The sequence below is a fragment of the Mustelus asterias genome, chromosome 2, assembly GCF_964213995.1.
Source record: "Mustelus asterias chromosome 2, sMusAst1.hap1.1, whole genome shotgun sequence".
NCBI classification, from domain to species: domain Eukaryota; kingdom Metazoa; phylum Chordata; class Chondrichthyes; order Carcharhiniformes; family Triakidae; genus Mustelus; species Mustelus asterias.
Genome location: NC_135802.1, coordinates 151,773,292 through 151,793,743, shown reverse-complemented (window position 1 = coordinate 151,793,743; position 20,452 = coordinate 151,773,292). Strand labels below are relative to the sequence as shown.

The following is a 20,452-nucleotide window of genomic DNA, read 5'->3' as shown; positions in this document are numbered from 1 at the left end:
CAAGTTGTCCCATGATAATCCCCCCTGTGACAATGGCAATAATTTGGGCAGTTCAATTTGTATGCTAACAGCCATGTAATGTTAAGCTTTTCTGTACAAGTTTTATGCAAAAATGTTGCTGCTGTCTTTACATGTTTGAAATAGTGTTCATTATTTTAGCTAGTTCACTAGAAATCTGCAACACATTTTATATAACATTTGCACAATCACTTTCTCTTGTGTTATATCATGATTCCCTGTATAGTAGAGATAATTGTAGCTTAAATCAATAAGTAGTCATGGCCTATGTACTTTTCAAAGGTTTATGAGATTTGCAATACAGACTAGTCTCCAAAGATGCGCAGGTTAGGTTGATTGGCTATGCTAAATTGCCCCTTAGTGCCAGGGGGACTAGCAGGATAAATATGTGGTGTTATGGGCATAGGGCCTGGGTGGGCCTATTGTTGGTGCAGGCTCAATGGGTCAAATGGCCTCTTTCTGCACTATTTCATAGGGATTCTATGACTCTATAGTCAGTGTTACACATTCTTAGAAATTAAGTGGGTTTTCCCAGCACAGCTGAATGTGCTAAGGTGTATTCAAGCATATGCAAAGGGCAAAAATGTGTTTCTTAAGTACTTTTGCTGAATAGGAATTGATAGCACTAGGCAGCATTGTCATTGGCCGATTGTAGTTCATCAGAAAATTCATTTCTCTATGCTCTGAAATGGTGGTCAATTGAAAAATTATGTATTTTGGGAATAACAGTTGGAATGTACGTTAGAACTAATTAAACACTCAGATGCATATGAAAAGGATTTAGCATCATTAGGGTAATGAGATGATTATGTTCAGAAATATGAAGTCACTAAACGGTGACTGGCAATGTGACAAGTAAGATGTACGAGGGATTGTTATGTACAATAGGTTGTTAACAGAGGAAGCTGTTTTTACAAAGACTTGTAACATAGCAAGACTAGCTGTACCTGGAATCTTTTGTGCTGCAGTTACGTTGCATAACTTGCATGAATATATTTTAATAGCACACCACTGCAAGATACAATTAATTTCAATGCAATTCTGCATTATTCACACCAATTTGGCATTTTTCTGGGACCATATAAATATGTGACTGTTATAAATTTGTCGTGGCTGGTCATGCAAAACAGACCATCACAAATTGACAGCCCGTTTTGCACTTGGAGTCAAAGGAAGAGAGCCGAGGTGAGTGAAAGACAGGCTACCAACTTGGCTATCACCCATGTTGTGCTGCTGCTGAAGCCAAATTTATATCCCATGATTTTGCACCACTTGTGGCACAGATCAACTGGTAACAACAAGTGCAGTTTAACATTAACTTTCAATTTTGTGCTTGTTCACCAATGCTCTTCCATCTCCTCTACCCTTGAAGATATTTACACTTTAATGGGATTGTATTTCCACAGGGATTGGGCACCTTTTTTGCCCCTTTCCCAAGTGGCCCAAATGCATGTGTGAATGTCAACCAGCTATTGAACCACATGGAGCGTCGCAGCACTGCTAAACCTGCGCTTGCTTTACTTCACACATGCTCACTGCCTGCAGCTGGCAATCAGAAGCAGGAATTTGAGTTCGTTTCTCCCTAGTTAATATGGCAGTGCTGAATTTAATTGGAAGCATCCTTGCCATGACTCCAGCTGAGATCAGCACAGCCAGAGGAGTAAATCTGGGAGGTCGCTGATCTGCATGACTCATGTGCTCTATGTAAATCTACTGAGCCAATACAGGGATCTCACTTTAATTTTGCACTGATATAAATGATTTCATCACTCCATCTGCTCTCATCTAAACTCACATCTCCTTGCAGATGCTGGCAGACCTGCTGAGATTTTCCAGCATTTTCTCTTTTGGTATCACAAACACATTGGCAATTTGCTGTGAAGTAAATGTTACATTTTTGCATTGAGGTACCCACGTGTGAAACTGTTTTCCTCAATTTGAGAGTACTGAGAGCAACTAGTATCTTTCTGCACACTCAGATCACAGCATGCCAAAAATGGCAGTGGCATTGAACCAGTATTAAGAGATGCATTAGGAGCAAAATTGGGATTTAATACAAATTTATCCAAAGCTGGAAGCAGAATGTGATTTACCAGTATTGAACTGTACCACCTCACCAGTGTACAGGCAGTGTTTCACGTGTTCACCATTGTAATCCCTGTGTGAAACACTTACTTCTTTGATGTGCACCACAGAAAGTGTGATTCTGAAAATACAAACCTCTAAATAGACTGCTAGTTAACACAAAGTTTATCATTAGCTGCCATGGAGGATTCTGATCTGAGGTAACTAAAATTAAAAGGTAAAAGCAAAATACTGCGGATGCTAGAATCTGAAACAAAAACAGAAAATGCTGGAAAATCTCAGTAGGTCTGACCGCATCTGTGGGGAGAGAATAGAGCCAACATTTCGAGTCTAGATGACCCTTCGTCAGAGCTGGTGGTCTCTCGAATTAATCATTTGGGATGAATTTTTCCAGTAAGTAGTGTTAATGTTGCCCATTTTTGCAATATGCATTCCCGACCTCCACACTGTAAATTTACTTTACTGGATGATCCTGGCTCGAGATAGAAAAACAATTGTTACTGTGGAGCAGGGCACTGCACTACAAAAATCACCCAAGCTAAAAGTAAAGATTTGGAGCACTTTCTCCCAGAGCATGGCTGTGGTTCTGCCCCAGTTCAAACAGTGCGAAATAATAGCAGCCCTGACAGCAAGTAGTTTGCTAATTTGGCCGCTCCAGGACTTCCATTTATATAGCACCTTGCACAACCTCAGAACGTACCAAAGCACTTTACAACCAATGAAGTATTTTTCAATGATAATCACTGTTGCAGTGTAATAGTCTCAGCAGCGGACAATAGTGATGCCAGTAATAAGCCCCATTGTCTCCTCAATTTGGAATCATATCCACTGTGTGCAATCTTATTCAAAGTGTCAGGCTCAAACAGGAAACCGGTTTGTAGCTCTCCAGTTAGACAGACGAGTTTTCTCTCCAGATCTTGAGCTTCTGCGATAAAGAGTGGGCATTGTTTATGCTGTCACTCTAACGGGTTGGGATAGGGTGGGGTCTGATAGAGTTGGCAGCTCCACAGAGATCAGCTGCCTTCTATAAACGGCGCCTCAGCACTGAAGTCTAACTCCACCCATCCCCCCCAACCAAGTAGGTGTTCAGGCCTCCCCACCCCTAGACAATCTACAGGGGCTCCCTACCCCTACTCAGTGCCTGCAGTTCTCCTCTTCCCCCCCCCCCCCCCCCCCCCCCCCCACCCTCACTGCCCACTCTCCCCACCGCCACACATAAATGGAATCCCAGGAGGGACCACCCCTGGGACTGCCGGTTGGCACTGCCATCCTGTGCCAGGGCAGTGCCTGGGCATGCCCCTCGCCCTTTGGGGGCCATACCTACCTCTGCCCTACCCCCGCCCCCCCCCCCCTTGTTTTTAAAATGCTGTTGTAAATTTTACCTATGTCGGCAAGGCATGAATATTCAGTGAGGGGGGCAGGGAATGATATGATGGGGGATCTGGCTAATCATATTTATTTAAATCCATTAAAATGAGGTTCTCCTCCTTTATGGGGTGAACCTTGTGATGTCATTGGCAAGGGAGCAGGCAAAATCAGGAAATGCGATCTCTCCGCAGAGAATTGCGTTGATCAATTCTCTCTGGATTTTCCGCCCACGTCGCTGTTCTCGCTGATGGAGAACACAGGCTGAAAATCAACCCCATCTCTCCTTCTGTTAAGTTAGTGCTCTTGTACAATCAGGACCAGTTACTCCTTCATGCCAGTTCCCCTGACTATGGTATCAAGAAACACTGTTTAAATAAAAAGAAACAGTTCACCTCTCTATTAAAATGTGTTGAATTTAAATGATCTGAGATTTCAACGTCAGCTCTGTATGTTATTTTGTTGTGTTAGCTGCATTGCTTAATTTCAATTATTGCAAAATTCAGAAGAAAAGACATACAAATATGATTCACCTGTCATTAAACGTGTCTGATTCATGAGCAAAAAGAAACATTGTTGAATGATATTTTTGGCAATTCTGTTTGTAAAGACTTAATTAATAGTAGAGCTTGTTTGTATAGCTTCATAATTACAAAAGATATTTTTACAAGGTAATATCTGCAAACTTTGGAAGTCTGGCCAAGACTTCACCAGCCATTCAGATGGCAGGCAGCTGCATTAGCACTACCTAAGTATAGTTACCACCGACCAGAACAATCCACAAGCTACTTGCGTCACCTTGTAGTATCATAGAATCCCTACAGTGCAGAAGGAGGCTATTCAGCCCATCGACTCTGTGCTGACTCTCCAACAGAGCATCCCACCGAGGTGCACCCAGCTCCCCACATTTACCCCACTAAACCCCCTGACCTACATATCTTGGGACACTAAGGGGCAATTTAGCATGGCCAAACCATCTAACCTGCACATCTTTGGACTGTGGGAGGAAACTCACGCAGACATGGGGAGAATGTGCAGACTCTGCACAGACGGTCACCCAAGGCCAGAATTGAACCCGGGTCCCTGGCACTGTGAGGCAGCAGTGCTAACCACTGTGCCACCGTACTGGCTAGTTCGTAGCATGTTTATGGTGAAGGCAATATATAACAACATTCTGTGGCTGAAAAGCAATTTGAAAATACTCAGGTGATTGGGGAGGTGGAGGTGAGGAATACAGTGATTTGTGATGGAAGTGTTGTCTGTGTCCTTTAAGTTAGAAAAAAATCAAATCTGTACTTAGTCTTTTATAAACCAAGTTACTGGGCATGTTAAGCACAAAGTGCTGCTCCATTAAGGAAACCTGTGAAAAGGTAACCGCCAATCTGTGTGTTTAGAATTAACACATCCACGATGGAGAGGTTGCACTCAACCAAATATAAAATCACAGTCCAAAGAACTTGGAGATATTTGTCAAGTCGTCACATTCGTGAACTTTTGTTTGGCGCTTTGACAAGATCTTAAGCGACCAAATCTCCATTTCACCCAATTGCCTTTACAGTTCCCGTTCCTGTGTTCTCCAGCCTTAAGTTACCACTAAGTGCGTCTACCAACAGTGCCCGATTCTGACAGTCAGTAATCCCATACACTCTGCAACAGGTGGAAGGACCTTGCATCAAATTCCTGCTTCCTTGAGATTCATGCGTAACTACTTCTTAGCTCAGAATCAATATTTAAAATGTATTCCCAAAGTCTACCTATGTAGAATTATTCCTCCCCCTGCCGCCACCACCCTGTAGTTGTTGTGAAGCTTAAAGTACAAGTTGGAAGGTTTTTATTAAGTTCCCAGACTGTTTAAAATGCATGTACGTTCTTGCACAGTAGGAAGAGTGACTGCTTGCAGGTTTAACCCGAAAAATTGACATTGCCTTAGAATGACATTTGTTCACAGTATTCATGCAGTGAAAAATCCCATTTATTCCAATCTGTGAAGCTGTCTCTCGGTTAAATGGATTTATTCTGTCAGCATTTTTACAGTCTGTGAATGTGATCGCCTACATTAGTGAAGGTAAAAAATATTATATTGCATTCTGCAGCTAAGCAGACTTCTTGAAAATGATCAGCTGACAGGATCATCACTGTTATGATTGTGTTGTCACATCTTTAACTTTAAACTACGCCAATCAAAGTAACATATCATTCAGCAGATACACATCTCCACATTTAAAAAAAACATTGCAATAGATTCCAAATAGACTACTTTATTCCATACAAAATATCAATCAACTTTTCCAGCAGTAGTAAAGCAGCATAACATGCTTAAATTGCTAATTATTTTAACATTTTAGAATAACATATTAAGTGATGTCCTGGTGGGCAGCACGGTGGCACAGTGGTTAGCACTGCTGCCTCACAGCGCCAGGGACCTTGGTTCAATTCAAGTCTTGGGTGACTGTGTGGAGTTTGCACATTCTCTCCGTGTCTGCATAGGTTTCCTCAGGGTGCTCCGGTTTCCTCCCACAGTCCCAAGATGTGTAGGTTAGATGGATTAGCCATGGGAAACGTGTGGGGTTATGGGGATAGGGCAGAGTAGAGGGCCTGGGTGGGATGTTCTGTTGGAGAGTCGCTGCAGGCTCGATGAACTGCATGGCCTCTTCCGCACTGTAGGGATTGGATTCTATGATTCTATATTAGCTGTAATGTAATATTTCAGGCATTGCCCTGCATTGGATAACTCCCGCAGCAGGAAACACCACGAGAATAACTGCAGACCATTCTCTACAGTGCTGAATCAGTTAAGAGGCATTTTGACTGTCACCGGAACGCAGTTTTGACAATGTTTTGAAGCATTGTTCTCATGTCTTCATTGTGATCAGAATGTTTACTGCTACCTCCTAATTGGGAAGATAGAAACCGTTGGAGGTCATTCAATACCTCAGGTCTGTTGCAACATACATATGGTTAACCTGTGTCTGAACCATTAATTAAACCACCTTTGGTCTGTGTTCCTTGATACCCTTATTTAACAGAAATGTATTGATTTCTAGTCTTAAAACATGTCATTTAACCCAGCATTCACAGTCTTCTGAGGGAGCAAATTCCACATTTCCACTACCCTTTATGTAAAGATGCTCTACTTTTTAATTTCTCTGCGAAATGGCCAAGCTGTAATTTCTAAGATTATGCCCTCTTGCTCCAGCCCTGCAGCACCAGAGGAGTGTCTGTGTATCTGCACTATTATTTTTAAAAAAGGAAAGACTTGAATTTTTATAGCACCTTTCATGGCCTCAGGACATCCCAGGGCACTTCTCACCAATGAAGAGTGCTTATTGTTATACTCTTGGAAATGGGACAGCCAATTTTGCACAGGAAGGTCCTGCAAACAGCAATGAGATAATGACCGGAGGATTTCTTTTTGTGTTCTTGTTGACTGAAGGATAAATACCCTTTGGTCTTTTACAAAATAGTGCATGCGATCTTTTACATCCAGCTGAGAGGGCGGACAGGGCCCCGGTTTAACTTCACATCTGAAAGATGTCACCTTCATCAGCACTGTCTCAGTGTGGCACGGGAGTGCCAGCCTAGATTCCTGGAATGGGACCTGAACCCACAACTTAGAATCATAAAATCCCTACAGTGCAGAAGGAGGCCATTTGGCCCATCGAGTCTGCACCAACACTCTCTGACAGAGTATCTTACCCAGACCCTTTCACACACCCCACACATTTAGCCTGCTCATCCATCTAACCTACACATCTTTGGACACTAAGGGGCAATTTAACATGGCCAATCCACCTAACCTGCACATCTTTGGACCGTGGGAGGAAACTGGAGAACCGGAGGAAACCCGGGCAAACGCGGAGAGAATGTGCAAACTCCACACAGTCACCCGAGGCCGGAATTGAACCCAGGTCTCTGGCGTTGAGAGGCAGCAGTGTTGCCCACTGCGCCACCATGCCGCCCTAATCAGCCACGATGGTATTAAATGGCCGAGCAGGGTCGACGGGCTGAATGGAATACTCCTGATCCTATAATCCTAGTACCCAGAACTGAGTGTGCTGCTCCAGATGGGCCCTGAACAAGACTGCAGTATCACTTCCTCCCCTTTGTATCTCAGCCTCCATAAGGGCCAATATTCCATTTGCCTCTTTTAGATAATATAAATATATATTTTAATTGACTAATACTCTGAAGTTTCAAAAACTAATGACTGAAGTGAGGGCAAGCATCATAGAATCTCTACAGTGCAGAAGGAAGCCATCAAGCCCATCACAGTGACAAATGAGGCCTGGGCCGAACAATCTATTCGCTGGCGAGTTGTTCATTGTACCCAGAGGTGAACAAGTGTTCATCCGGGGTGTAATATTCCATCGGGCTTCCCCGCTAAGCTAGTAGTGCCCACGCTGGTGAGACGCAGCCTGGGGAGTTGTGATGTCAAAAAATGAATTAATGTTGGACAAAATAAAGGAGAAAATAGGAAAGAATCCGGGTCATGGGTCGGGAAAATACGCTGGATTTGATCATTTACCCCTCCATAAGGGCAGGACTTTTTATGTCTGATTAAATTTGGGGGGAATTTTTTTTTAAATCCAGAGGGTGACGACAAAAGCCGAGGAACCAAGTGGTGAGAATTAGTTGAGAATTTTTATGAGTCCTTCTGATCTCCGATATTATGCTGCCCCCGAGTAGGAATGCATTTCTGATCAAATACAAGGCAGAAAGCAAAATAAAGCCGTCCATTTAATGAAACGCTTCCAGTATTCTGTAGCCGGCTTTGTTTATTGGTATAAATACAACAAGATCCGTCGGGGATATTTTTCCAGGCAAGTTCAAGGTTGCCGCTGACTGAGGAATCGCTACAGAGTAGATGTGGAGTTTGAAAGTGTGGGAATGAGTGGTTTAAAGACCGCCGGTTGCCTGCCTGTCGGTGTGACTTTCCGTCTAATCCCAAATATTCAGGGGCAGGTCGAAACTGAGTCGGGTCCTTTTGACAATGTGATGTGGTCACCCAGCGAAATACCAAATTGTTTTATAAAGCAACCGTGATTACACTCAGATTAGCGCGTTAGGGAGAGAGAGAGAGACAGAGAGCTGATCTAACTAATTTCATAAGCAGCTAGAGCTGTTGATTTTTCTTTATTTGCTGGCGTTAACTTCTTCAGACGGGAGCACACGCGAGGAACTCGAAAAAAAATAGAAAGACTCGTCTCCGCAAGTCTGAACGCCAGCGGGAACGAGTTCAGGGTGGTACGTGGCTGTCAGTATAGATCGACCCCTAGCTTACCCCTGACCTTAAACCTGCAACATCCCAGAGAGACTCTGTGCTGCCGCGGGGGCTTGATTACCCCAGCGCCTTGTGGAGGCTTTAACGAAAGAAGCGGCAATAATCCATTAAAATACAACACTGTAAAACACGGCAGACAGTGACCCTGTGATTCATCTTGTATTTTTCAAGGAATTTCTCCAAGGAGACAGTACCAAGGCGCTGAAAAAACTGGGGTGGAAACCAAAAGTTGCATTTAACGTAAGTATTTTGGAATTACAAAGATATATTATCTAAATGGAATATCCCATTCTCCTCCTGTTGTGATTCTGTGAATGTGCGTAATTTGCTGTATTGAGTCTCTTGTTTGCAAGGAATTAATAACTTCAATGCCCCATTCTCCCCTGCAAGAATTGACAGGGTGAATAAATACTCAGTAATGAGTTGCACTCTTACAGATTTTATTTTGCTAATCAATATCCGATGTTGGTTACATTTGCTGACGCTTGCTTTATTTTTTTTCTGTGCCTTCGATACCCGCCACCCCCAGGATTTGCCAGTTGCCCTGCTATAACCGCTGGTTGGGCATGAATTACACACACACACACACACTTTATTTCGTTGTTGTTCTTAGACGGCTTTCTTGCTGAGCTAATGGTGCTGTGCTTGTGTGCAGGAACTGGTGGAGGAGATGGTCGCTGCTGATATTGACCTCATGAAGACCAATCCCAATGCTTGAGACCGGATCCCTCTCCCGTATTCGGGAGCCGCCAGGAGACCTCTCGTCGAAACACTTGGGTGCAATGCAATAATGAGGGTTGATCGACATATCAAATCAAACAGAGGAAATACATTTATAACGTGATTGCTTTTTTTAAATTAAAAAAAATTGGGGTGTTGAATGAGGTACGCTAAAGCCAAAACAGTACAAATGACTGGGGCTATTTATCGGGTAGGACTGGTTGTTGGGAGCAATATTTAACAAGGAAAGTGTATTTTCTATTTTCAACTGCCATTAATGTTGGAATGATTTCTTCATGAACGAGTGTGTGTGTGTGTGTAGTGGGGGTGGGAGTGAAGCGACGCTTTTGTATGTCTTAAATAAGGTTCTGTCTTATACGCCGGATCTTATTTGCTGCATCTTATTAAAATATGAACGTGCAAGTTTCTAACAATTCTAGTTGTGTGTGTTTTGTATCAATTCTGACCGTTTTGGTGGCTTAAGTCCTCCTCTCCCCACCCCCCCCCCCCCCCCCCCCCCCATGTTTCTTTTACACATGGCAGGGTTGATTTGTAAATGTTACTTTCTACACGGAACCATAATGTTGGCCTGAACTTAAAAGAGACACTGTCACACATACACACACACTATATACCGCGCGGGGCTTCTAACTCCCAATGAACAACACGGTATTAATTTCCCAAGGCCGGGTGGAGAGAAAATCCTGAGGAAACCCCTAATGAAGGCATTTGGAATTAAATGGGAATAATTTCGGGGGGGGGGGGGGTTTAGGGAGTGCAGTCTGGTAATAAAGGATCCCTCTGTATCTCACACCATTCACCCTGCAAATCTGTGCAGTTCCGCTCAACTCTTTCTATAATTAGACCCCAGCCTGATTCGGGGGAGGAGGGGGGCAATTTTTTTAAACACAAACAGAACGTCTCTCTAATACATAATTAAGGTTAGATCATTGAATGTGTTTGCTTTGAAATATCTTTTTCTTTCGTCTCTGGGAAAGGTACAGAACGCGGTTGGGTTGCAATCCCATCGCTCTGAGCTTCACCGTTGTATGTTGTTCATTGAATCTTGCCGTTCATCCTGGGTCCGGAAATAATTTCCCCCACCCCCCAACCCCCCCCCCCAAAAAAAACTCCGTCCTTCCGCAGAAACCACCACAAATACGCCTCTTCAGTTTTCTTACTGTTAGTCGTAACTCGTGATTTTCAAATTGATTAACAGTCCCGGGGAGGAGGGGGACACCTTTTAACAGCATTTATTCCAACATAACATCTATTTATCAGGTCCTAATCACAAAGTAAATGCACTGGCGAGGCCGGTCCAGAACGAAAATGTGACATTGGGAATAAATTTTCAGGCGGTGTTTACGTATGGACGCTGACTTGTAAAATGCATTAAGTGTAATTGCTGTACAGAGAAAGGTTTCAGTTATTTCGCTTCCCAAGTGTTTGTAAAGGCAACAAATGACAGTTCACTTTAGCCATTGGACGGTCTGAACGTGGCGCAATGATTGGAATGGAAGAAACTTTATCCCAGTAAGAGTCCCAGATGATGCAGAGGGAACAACACGCGGGGTGCGTTAGAGAAAAAATTGTTATTCAATGATTTTAGTATAATGAGGCAAAGTGTGTCTGCAACAAATAAAATGCATTTATTCTATTGACCTTTCCCCGTTCAACTGCATCCCCCTTTTTTTATTATTTGTGTTAAAACGAATAGCGATTCCTGACATCAAATTTACAAATTAAGGCGACTGGGGAGTTGTATTTGATGCATTAAAAATGCACGGCACTTTTCTCTCTCTCTCAGCGCAGGGATTCGGTTGATTTAATGTATTAACAGAACACCTTACAACAGGCTACAGTTCCCAGCAGTCAGACAGTGGACCTTATTGACTTTAATTGGGAACACATGTCAGTAGGCTTCACCAGAGTCTGGGAAAAAAAAAGATGCCAGCTTAGGACAGGATTGATACAGGTGCAGGCGACTACTCCCCCCCCCCCCCCCCCCTCCCCAAACACACCACCCAGGGGCAATTTAAAAGGTCACACAAAACTCTTGCAGTTTGTAGGTAAACCAGGTAACTTCGCAGGAGAAAAAAATGCAACCATTTATTGATCTAATTATCAAATAAAAAGGACTATCGAGGGTGAGAATAGGGTTTTTTTTAACAACTTGGTGGTTCGATTGGTGCAATGTGCCTATTGCCTGGGAAACAAAACGGTGCCTCAAATTCTGACTGACCAGAGTTGCCCTCAGCTGGTGAAAGGAGGCCTTGTCCGCAGAGAACACGCTTATTATTCTCTTTTCTTTTCAGTAAGTGGGTATTGCTGTGAGATTTTACTTCCATCACTTCCCCTCGTATGTGGATCGCACTTCGCAATTCTTACCGTTCGGGTGTTCGCCAGAAGTGATGCAGAACAGTCTACTAAAAACCGATCATTTAATTCAGGATAGCTAGCCCGGGATTGCCGGCTTGGTGGGAAATCTCAGACATCTTACATATTAGATTCCAACATTTCCGGAGGTTTTTTTTAAAATGATGGAACACTCAAGGTTTTCACAATGTACAGAGGACGCAAAATTGACCTTGGGCGGATGACATTTCGTTATGTGCAGAATCTCATCCAAATCGCTATACATCAAGCTATTGAACACTGCAACATTGTGTGAGCACACACACACGTACATGTACATACACGCAAAGATAGACACACATACATTCACACATACATACAAATACACGTACACACACATCATACACATACATATGCATGTACATACACACGTACACGCATATACATGCATAGATATACACGTATATACAAACACATACCACACCTACATACACACACGCACATGTACATACACGTAAAGATACACACAGATACATACACGTACACATATGCATAGATACATACACGTACATACACAAACGGACATACGCACGTACACGGACATACAGTCCAAAGATGTGCGGGTTAGGTGATTGGCCATGCTAAAATTGCCCCTGAGATGCGTAGGTTATAGGGATTAGTGGGTAAAATATGTAGGGAAATGGGGGTAGGGCTTGGGTGGGATTGTGGTCGGTGCAGACGCGATGGGCAGAATGGCCTCTTTCTGTACTGTAGGGATTATATCATTCTATCATGCATAGATACACACAAACGCACATACATGCACACGTACATACATATACACGTATATACACGTACATACACATACATGCACTCACACGTACACATATACAAACAACGTGCACGCACATACATACATTCACATACACACATTCACGCACTCAAGAACGAAAAGCACACACACAAATCAGAACTGATCACAGCTTCGGGAATTGCAAATATATTACTATAATAGAACAAGGCAGCACCCCCTCCCCGCCCCCGCCCCGAAATATATTAATGCACAAATTCGTTGAAATGATGTGTATTTGGAAAAATGCTATGATGTTTAAGCGAACTCAAAACGATTTTAGATGGTGAACCCTATGTTGGAACAAACTAGCTAAGGTTTCTGGTGATGTGCATTTCAACTTGTTGCTTGAAGACATTTCTCACTGTTAACTTTACCATCGGAACTTCGAAATTTCCGGATAAACGGCATTTTATTCCCAATGAATTACTCCGGGAATTGCTTTATAAATGACAGGGAGGGTGGAGAGGTACTGATTTACAATGATTTTTACTATGATTTGTCAAAGGTTTTCTTAAATTGCAAAGACCTTATACTTGAATTGTGTTTGCTAGTGTCATTTCTAGCAATCCGATATTAATCTTTGCACCATCGAATGCTCTTCAAGTAGGAAGGACACGAGGCATACTCTGTACAAACCTGCATTGTCACTATTCCTCGGTTGTATTAAAAATGTCCAAACCTCCTAATGCGAGCTTGTGGGTGAGCAATGATACATGCTTTTTATATAATATTTCTATTAATAACGTATCCTGATTAGTGAATTGGATGGCACAGTGGTTAGCACTGCTGCCTCACAGCATCAGAGATCCGGGTTCAATCCGGCCTCGGGTGACTGTGCGGAGTTGCACATTCTCCCCGTGTCTGCGTGGGTTTCCTCCGGTGCTCCGATTTCCTCCCCACAGTCCAAAGATGTGCGGGTCAGGTTGATTGGCCATGATAATTGCCCCTTAGTGTCAGGGGGATTAGGAAGGGGTAAATATGTGGGTTACGGGATAGGACCTGGGTAGGATTGTTGTCATTTTAGGCTCGATGGGCCAAACGGCCTCCTTCTGCATTGTAAATTCTATGATTTCTGAACAAATTTCTGGAAAAATGAATTAGTCGCGTGTGCCGTGAGGAGAAAGATAGATAGATAGCCCGAACAGGTTGTACCCTGACCAAGTGCCTCAGTACTTGAACTCTTCCGAGGTTCAGATGACATCAGGTGGTCAGTGGCTGCCGGTTTCTGGTGAGCTTTCCACCAATGATCGCCACGCTTTTTCCTCTTTACCTGTTTCCATCCAGTTAGACTTTACTGATCACATTCATAGCCATAAGCAACTTGTACACACGTTACCTGAAGTCCTGGCTTTAAAACAAGTACTTTTCCCCCACTAAATAGTTCTGCTTTGTTTAAATTAATACAACTAATTTCAGCTTTTGTGTTTTCACTGTAAATAAACCAAGACGATTAGCATTCCATCGAACATTTTAGAAAATTGTTCACGATTAGAGCTTGGTTTTAACTATTTGTTCATTTGGACATTAAATATTTAATTCTGTTAAATTGTGATTGGAATTACAATCTCCGCAATAACTTTGTTTTTAAAAAAAAAATTTTTCCATACTGCTTACAGAATACAACTTAGTATCTTATAGCTGATCCGAAATTTTGACGGTGAGGCGAGGTATTAGAATTAAAATAAATTTGTATCATGGCAGATTTTTGAGAAAAAAGTCATTAAAAAAATTATCACTGAGGGGTGGCACAGTGGTTAGCACTGCTGCCTCACAGCACCAGGGACCCGGGTTCAATTCCGGCCTTGGGTGACTGTCTGTGTGGAGTTTGCACATTCTCCCCGTGTCTGCGTGGGTTTCCTCTGGGTGCTCTGGTTTCCTCCCACGGTCCAAAGATGTGCGGGTTAGATGGATTGGCCATGCTAAAATGCCCCTTAGTGCCGAGGGACTAGCGAGGGTAAATGCATGGGTTACGGGATAGGGGTTGGGTGGGATTGTGGTTGGTGCAGACTCGATGGGCCGAATGGCCTCCTTCTGCACTGTAAGGGTTCGATAATTCTCTGTACAGAGTAAATTTTGGTCACAGGATGTAGGGTTACAATGTACGTAAAAACACAAAATAATGCCTAATCTATTGTCAATCTTGTATCAATGTACGAGTATAGCATGGAACTGTTTCACAAAAAATTGGTGCTGATTACATTCTTTAACCAGTCAGTTTTCTAAATTTTATTTTTAATTTTTTTTATTTTATTTATTAGTGGGCTAAGAAGCTTACATTAGTAGGCTTACATTAACTAGTAGGCTTACATTAACACTGCAATTAACCCTCTGCGAATCTTACTCAAAATCTGTAAGGTTATTATAAAGAATTATATCTGTTCTTTACTGTACAGACTGGATGGCATTTGACTAAAATGGAACGCTTGATCCGAATTTTAAATTATTGCGTCTCTCAATCATTACAAGAATATTGTAATTCCGGTTAAGTAGCTAATTTAACTAGCACATTGGCAGTCTTGTGATTTGATTAAATGTTTTATATTGTTTGAATAACTATTTAGTCCCAAACACGATCCCGCAGCTTATTTTAGTACAAGGTTTATTCAGCCTGCAGTTTATTGTAGTTAAAGGTCTTCTCGAAGCTTTGAACATAACAACAACAAAAATCCGGCCACTGTTCTGGGAGAAACAACAGAAATATGAAATCAGTTTATGCTAAGTGGAAAATAAAAATCTTGTGCTGTCTTTTGAAGAAACGTTCTGGTAAATAAAACACATGTGTCCTGAGGTCTGCACAATGGCGAGATTACACTGTCTAATTACTAACTGTTTAGCGGGCCTGCAATTTCAAAAGGCCCAGTGTCTCTTTATGTCTTCAATCTGCCCAGGTGCTGCCTCGCTCCAACTTGCAGTCTGTCTTCTCGAATGCCTGATAACGCGGCAGTTCTCCTCAACTCCAGTCGTGTACTGAGAGAGGAAGTGAAGGCAACCGCTGCATCTGAAGAGTGTCGCAGTCACTGCTTTGAACATCAGACATCAACCGCTCTCTGTGACAATCCAACCCGGGAGACAGCTCCCTCGGCTTGACCGTATCATTGGGCAAAAACTAAAAAATGAAACCCATTGTAAACATAGATCTTACTAAACTTAAAATTACTACGTTAAAGAATAAACTCTTTATAAACTATACTAAGAGTTCCCATGATACAAAATATTTTGCCCTTCGGCTGATGAATCTTTGGAGCCCACTTCCGATCAAAACGTTTTTTTAAAAAGGAAAGAAGGAATGTTTGAACCCGAACGGTGTTTGATTTTTCAGGGAATTTCCGATAGATTGGGTTTCCCTTCGCCATAGATTTTAACCACGGCGTTTGTTGATAAACTGCAGGACTGCTACTGCAATTCTCTCCGGATTAAACAGAAAGTACCCAGGAGTGGCTGCAGTTTTTCAACTCTGATTATTGTACTCACTTTCCGTTGCGGTTGGGCTGTAGGCTTGTAGAGCTGGTAGCTGGACATGCTGTATATGTCTGCCTAAACATTAAGCTGTGTGTCATCAAGTGTCAATATTGTAAATAGCAAAATGTCAAATCACTAGATCTGCCTGTTGGCTTTCTTCGTGCAAAGATGCCAGATTACTTTAATATCTCATTTTTAATGGCTGGATTTCATAGTGTTCAACTAGGTGTTTGAGTGGAGCAGCATTCGCTAAAACCGTGGGTAACCCTTTAACGAAACCCCGGCAGGTCAACCGGATGGGCAAACACTCTTCAAGCTAGACTTGCACCGCGAACGAGGTGCACGAAATGTTTCACTTGTATCCTTGACTCGGTGGAAAAGTTAGTAACGCGCGGCAAAGCTAGTCCAAAGACTTGTTGGGTGGGGGTGGGGGGGGGGGGGCTGCAGATTGTGTGAACCTCATCAATGCAAATTTGACGGGAATCTCACTGCTCCAGCCTCAATGAAACACCGCAACATCATCATCATTTACATTGTCATTTTAAGGGAAAAACACAATCCCTTCAAAATCTTGGTTTAAATCAAAGAGAATTATTTAATGGCTTCAGGAATCCTATTTGGCGTCGGCTTTGCTAATGTCATCAGACATAAGAACACGTTCTGATGTCACATACCAACCAACCCAAGAACAGCTTCTTCCCTGCCGCCATCAGACTTTTGAATGGACCTACATCGCACTAAGTTGATCTTTCTCTGCACCATATCTATGGCTGTAACACTACATTCTGCACTCTCCCCTTTCCTTCCCTATGTACGGTATGTTTTGTCTGTATGGCGTACAAGAAACAATACTTTTCGCTGTACATGTGACAATAATAAATCAAATCAAAAATCCAATAAGGGAGCAAGCGGGAGAGGAGGTCGCCGACATCTCGGCGATCCTGATCTCTACCCAACTGTGAATTCGCACTGTGTTCATTTCTTGAACATTTCCCCCGAGTCACTAGACAATTTAAAAACCCTCAAGTGCCCAGACTCCTCAATGAGTCAATGCTGAATTAACTGGGCAAATATTGAAATCCGCCCCTCCCCCCATTGTATTGAGAGGAAGCTGGGAGATAAATTGGGGTTAGCGAAGAGAGGATTTGCCTTTGCATGTCGATTTTAAGTCAATATTGAAATAACTTTATAGAGTGGGGAAAATCGCATGGTCGAGTGTCATAACAAAGCTTCAAAAATGACTCCCCCCGCCCCCCCCCCCCCCCCACCGTCCCCATCCGCTCAGTTCTGTCATTTGCTTCCGAAAATACACAGTGACCGGCTGGTCCCCTCTAATTCTGGATGGGGGCAATTTTGAGAACCATACCTTTCAGCATTTTAAAGGAATGAAAAGGGGAGCAGGGCAGATTCTAAATGTTAATGATACTGGGGTATCAGTAAACCAACTATAACTCAAAGCTGGGCCCAGACTACAAGTGGAGGCCAAGGCAAGGGGAGAAAGTGAATCTTGAAATATTTGCATTTTCCCTCTTGAATTTCTACGCAGTGGGCCCCACAAGCTGGAAATACTTTTATTTTCCCCGGATTTTTTAAATGCATATATAACCTGCCTCTCGGTCCAGTAATAACGCCATGAAGTGGCACTGGCACCTCCTTTGGTGGTCACTTAAAACCGAAGTTAAACGGTGTGTGTTTTTATAGACGCTGCCACTTCACGGTGTCGAATTAAGATTTTAATTTTCTCTTCTGTTGCCCCCCCCCCCCCCGCCTCCCCCTGCCACACACACACACACACAGAGGAAATCAGTTTGCTGTCGACATGAGTCACTTTGTCCTGATTTTCACTGCTGCCTGGGTCTCTGGGGGGGATTTTGGAATTAAATTGCCCTAAACTCTCCTGTTGGCTCAGATGTCCTCAACTTCTTGTGTTGCAGTTTGCTGCCGTTTTTTCCCCTCACCCGACTGGAGTCGCCTATGTGGGTCTGCAGTCAAAGTAGCCTCTGTTTGAGGACCCCCAGTTTTGTTTCTCCTCCTCTCTGCCTCCTCAACATCTCGCCCCCCCCCCCCCCCCACCCTACTTCCCCACCTCCCTTCCCTCCTACTTCTCCCAAAAAGTGCGAAAATTGGTCCGTTCGCCCACCCATGTCGAATCAAGCTGTGTTTATTTAGGGAAAAAAAAATCCGGAGGCCACCCAACCCTATAATCAGCTCTGACCTGCGAGCTTTTTCAGTGCGAGTTGATCCTGACGCTTGGCTTGTACGACGGCGGGAGTGAAAGTAAAAAAAACCCTTTGGGATCGCACTGAGAATCGAAAGTAGGGAAAAGCCTTGACCCCCTCCCCCCCACCACCACTCAACTTCACCCAAAATAGTCTGAAATCAGACGCGTGTAAAAGAGTCCAGTGTAATCCAGTGTGGAATACAATGACGGACCCGTGTACACAACTACAGTACACGGGAGAGTCTGTTCTGGTCAGGCACCACAAACTACCCCTCGAGAAAAACAAGCCATTCACGTTTATAGCGCTGAGCGTTTGCAAGTACCGTATCAGTTCCAATATTCTCCTCATTTACTAAAACACACCCACACACACACACACCAGAACCAAGAAAACCCTGGAAATTCGATTCTTTGCCTAGAAATGATTTTGTTTTTTTAAAAAAAAACAATAATAAATGATTTCGGGCAAACATTGTCAGAGGGATATTTCATCTAACTTGGGTGTTGTAAAAATAAGCTGACAAATTATTCCCCCCCCCCCCCCCCCAGCATTGGTAGATTTTCAGCCCCACCACATTTCAAATCACCCGCCAGTAATAAAAAAAAATGCAAAACTCGGCAACATTCCGCAACTTTGAAACCAAGCTTTGTAAGTATTAAAAAATATCGATTTTCCGGATTTAAAGTGCTCAGTCCCTTATTAATCTCATTTTTTTTGTTGTTGAACTGACATCCCACTGCACTGACCCTCTGGCTAAGTTTTGCTCTGGTCCTTTCCCCATCCTGGTTAAAAAAATGATTCTGCACGCTGATTGAATTATATTTCATCCTGGACTAGTCAGGCCGAGTTGCATATGTGCAATCAATCTCCTGATTAACGCGACGTTTGTTTACCGGCGGGCGGGCGGGCGGGGGGGGGGGGGGGGGCGTTGGAGGGAGAATTAATAGTTGTCTAATTCAAGTTGGAAACCGTAATTCTAAGTCGTGGACACGCAAGTGCGCCGATGCAAATGTGTACACAAGGAGATGTCTCTTTAGTTACTGAACATGGTGCAAAATAAAGTGATCCGGTGCGGTAATGTATGGAGGGAATCGCAACGAACAATCCGATATTAAAACCTGCACTAGGCAAGAATGCGTATTTCTATCTTTAAGACCTAAATATTCATTCAACATGGCAACATAAAATACCTGTGCATTTGCCAGATGCAACGAGTGTCACATAAGCACTTTTCAAAGTTCAGAGTGGATGTCAAAGTCAAAAGTTAACGAGTACCCGTCATATCCCTTATCATAGAATCCCTACGGTGCAGAAGGAGGCCATTTGGCCCATCGAGTCTACACCGACAACAATCCCACCCAGGCCCTATCCTCATAACCCCACACATTTACCTCACTAGTCCCGCTAACCTACGCTTCCCGGGACACTAAGGGGCAATTTAACGTGGCCAATCAACCGAATCCGCGCATCTTTTATCAGTTGTACTAGTGTTTACTTTCCTTTATGATGTATCATTTATTTGCCTTTTTCTTATGTTTTTCATATTTAATGTTACACATTTATTAGTATTTCGTTGTGTAAGTGGGGTTCTTGATTAATAAGAGATCAGGGGTTATGGAGAAAGGCAGGAGAATGGGGATGAGAAAAAAATCAGCCATGATTGAATGGCGGAGCAGACTCGATGGGCCGAGTGGCCTAATTCTGCTCCTATGTCTTATGGTCTTATGGCCACATTCGGTCATGTACATCGTACACGCACTGATTAGATGGGATGTCTGGATCAAACATCCTATACAAAGTACAGGAAATGTGAATATAGAGGAAGAATTGAAAGGCCAATGAGGCAGCTGTGCATCTTGATTCTTGTGTTTTTTTTTAAAGATAACTCTTACTGCTTTCGCTGTTTTAAATATTTTCTAAACAGGTTTTAGTGCAGCCCAGAAACTGAAAATGTGGTCATCTGTGTGTAACTAAAAATCCGACAGGATTGTGGTAGGGCAAGTTCTTTAATCCTGGTAACTGGGGGAGAGAGAAAATGATTTTGCATCTGGTGTCTGAACGATTAAAGAAGAAGAAATAGCCAAAACAAAAACA

General features: G+C 43.0%; 2 protein-coding genes across 3 annotated transcripts in view; one reads left to right on the top strand and one right to left on the bottom strand.

The window, feature by feature from the left end:
• The window catches only part of gmds (GDP-mannose 4,6-dehydratase), a 563,765-nt gene extending 552,623 nt beyond the window's left edge, over positions 1–11,142 (top strand). Inside the window, exons 10-11 of the mRNA XM_078198517.1 lie at positions 8,921–8,989; positions 9,405–11,142. Of these exons, the coding sequence (XP_078054643.1) occupies positions 8,921–8,989; positions 9,405–9,467 (132 nt within the window). The 3' untranslated portion in view covers positions 9,468–11,142. The remainder of the gene's footprint in view (positions 1–8,920; positions 8,990–9,404) is intronic.
• Positions 1–20,452, bottom strand: part of LOC144479592 (forkhead box protein C1-B-like) — a 31,234-nt gene that overhangs the window by 4,225 nt on the left and 6,557 nt on the right. Inside the window, exon 2 of one of the 2 annotated variants that reach the window (XM_078198496.1) lies at positions 15,152–15,783. The exons of the other annotated variant lie outside the window; for it this stretch is intronic. Within the exon in view, the coding sequence (XP_078054622.1) occupies positions 15,770–15,783 (14 nt within the window). The 3' untranslated portion in view covers positions 15,152–15,769. Of the gene's footprint in view, positions 1–15,151; positions 15,784–20,452 lie in introns of those variants that run through there. 2 annotated transcript variants of the gene reach the window in all.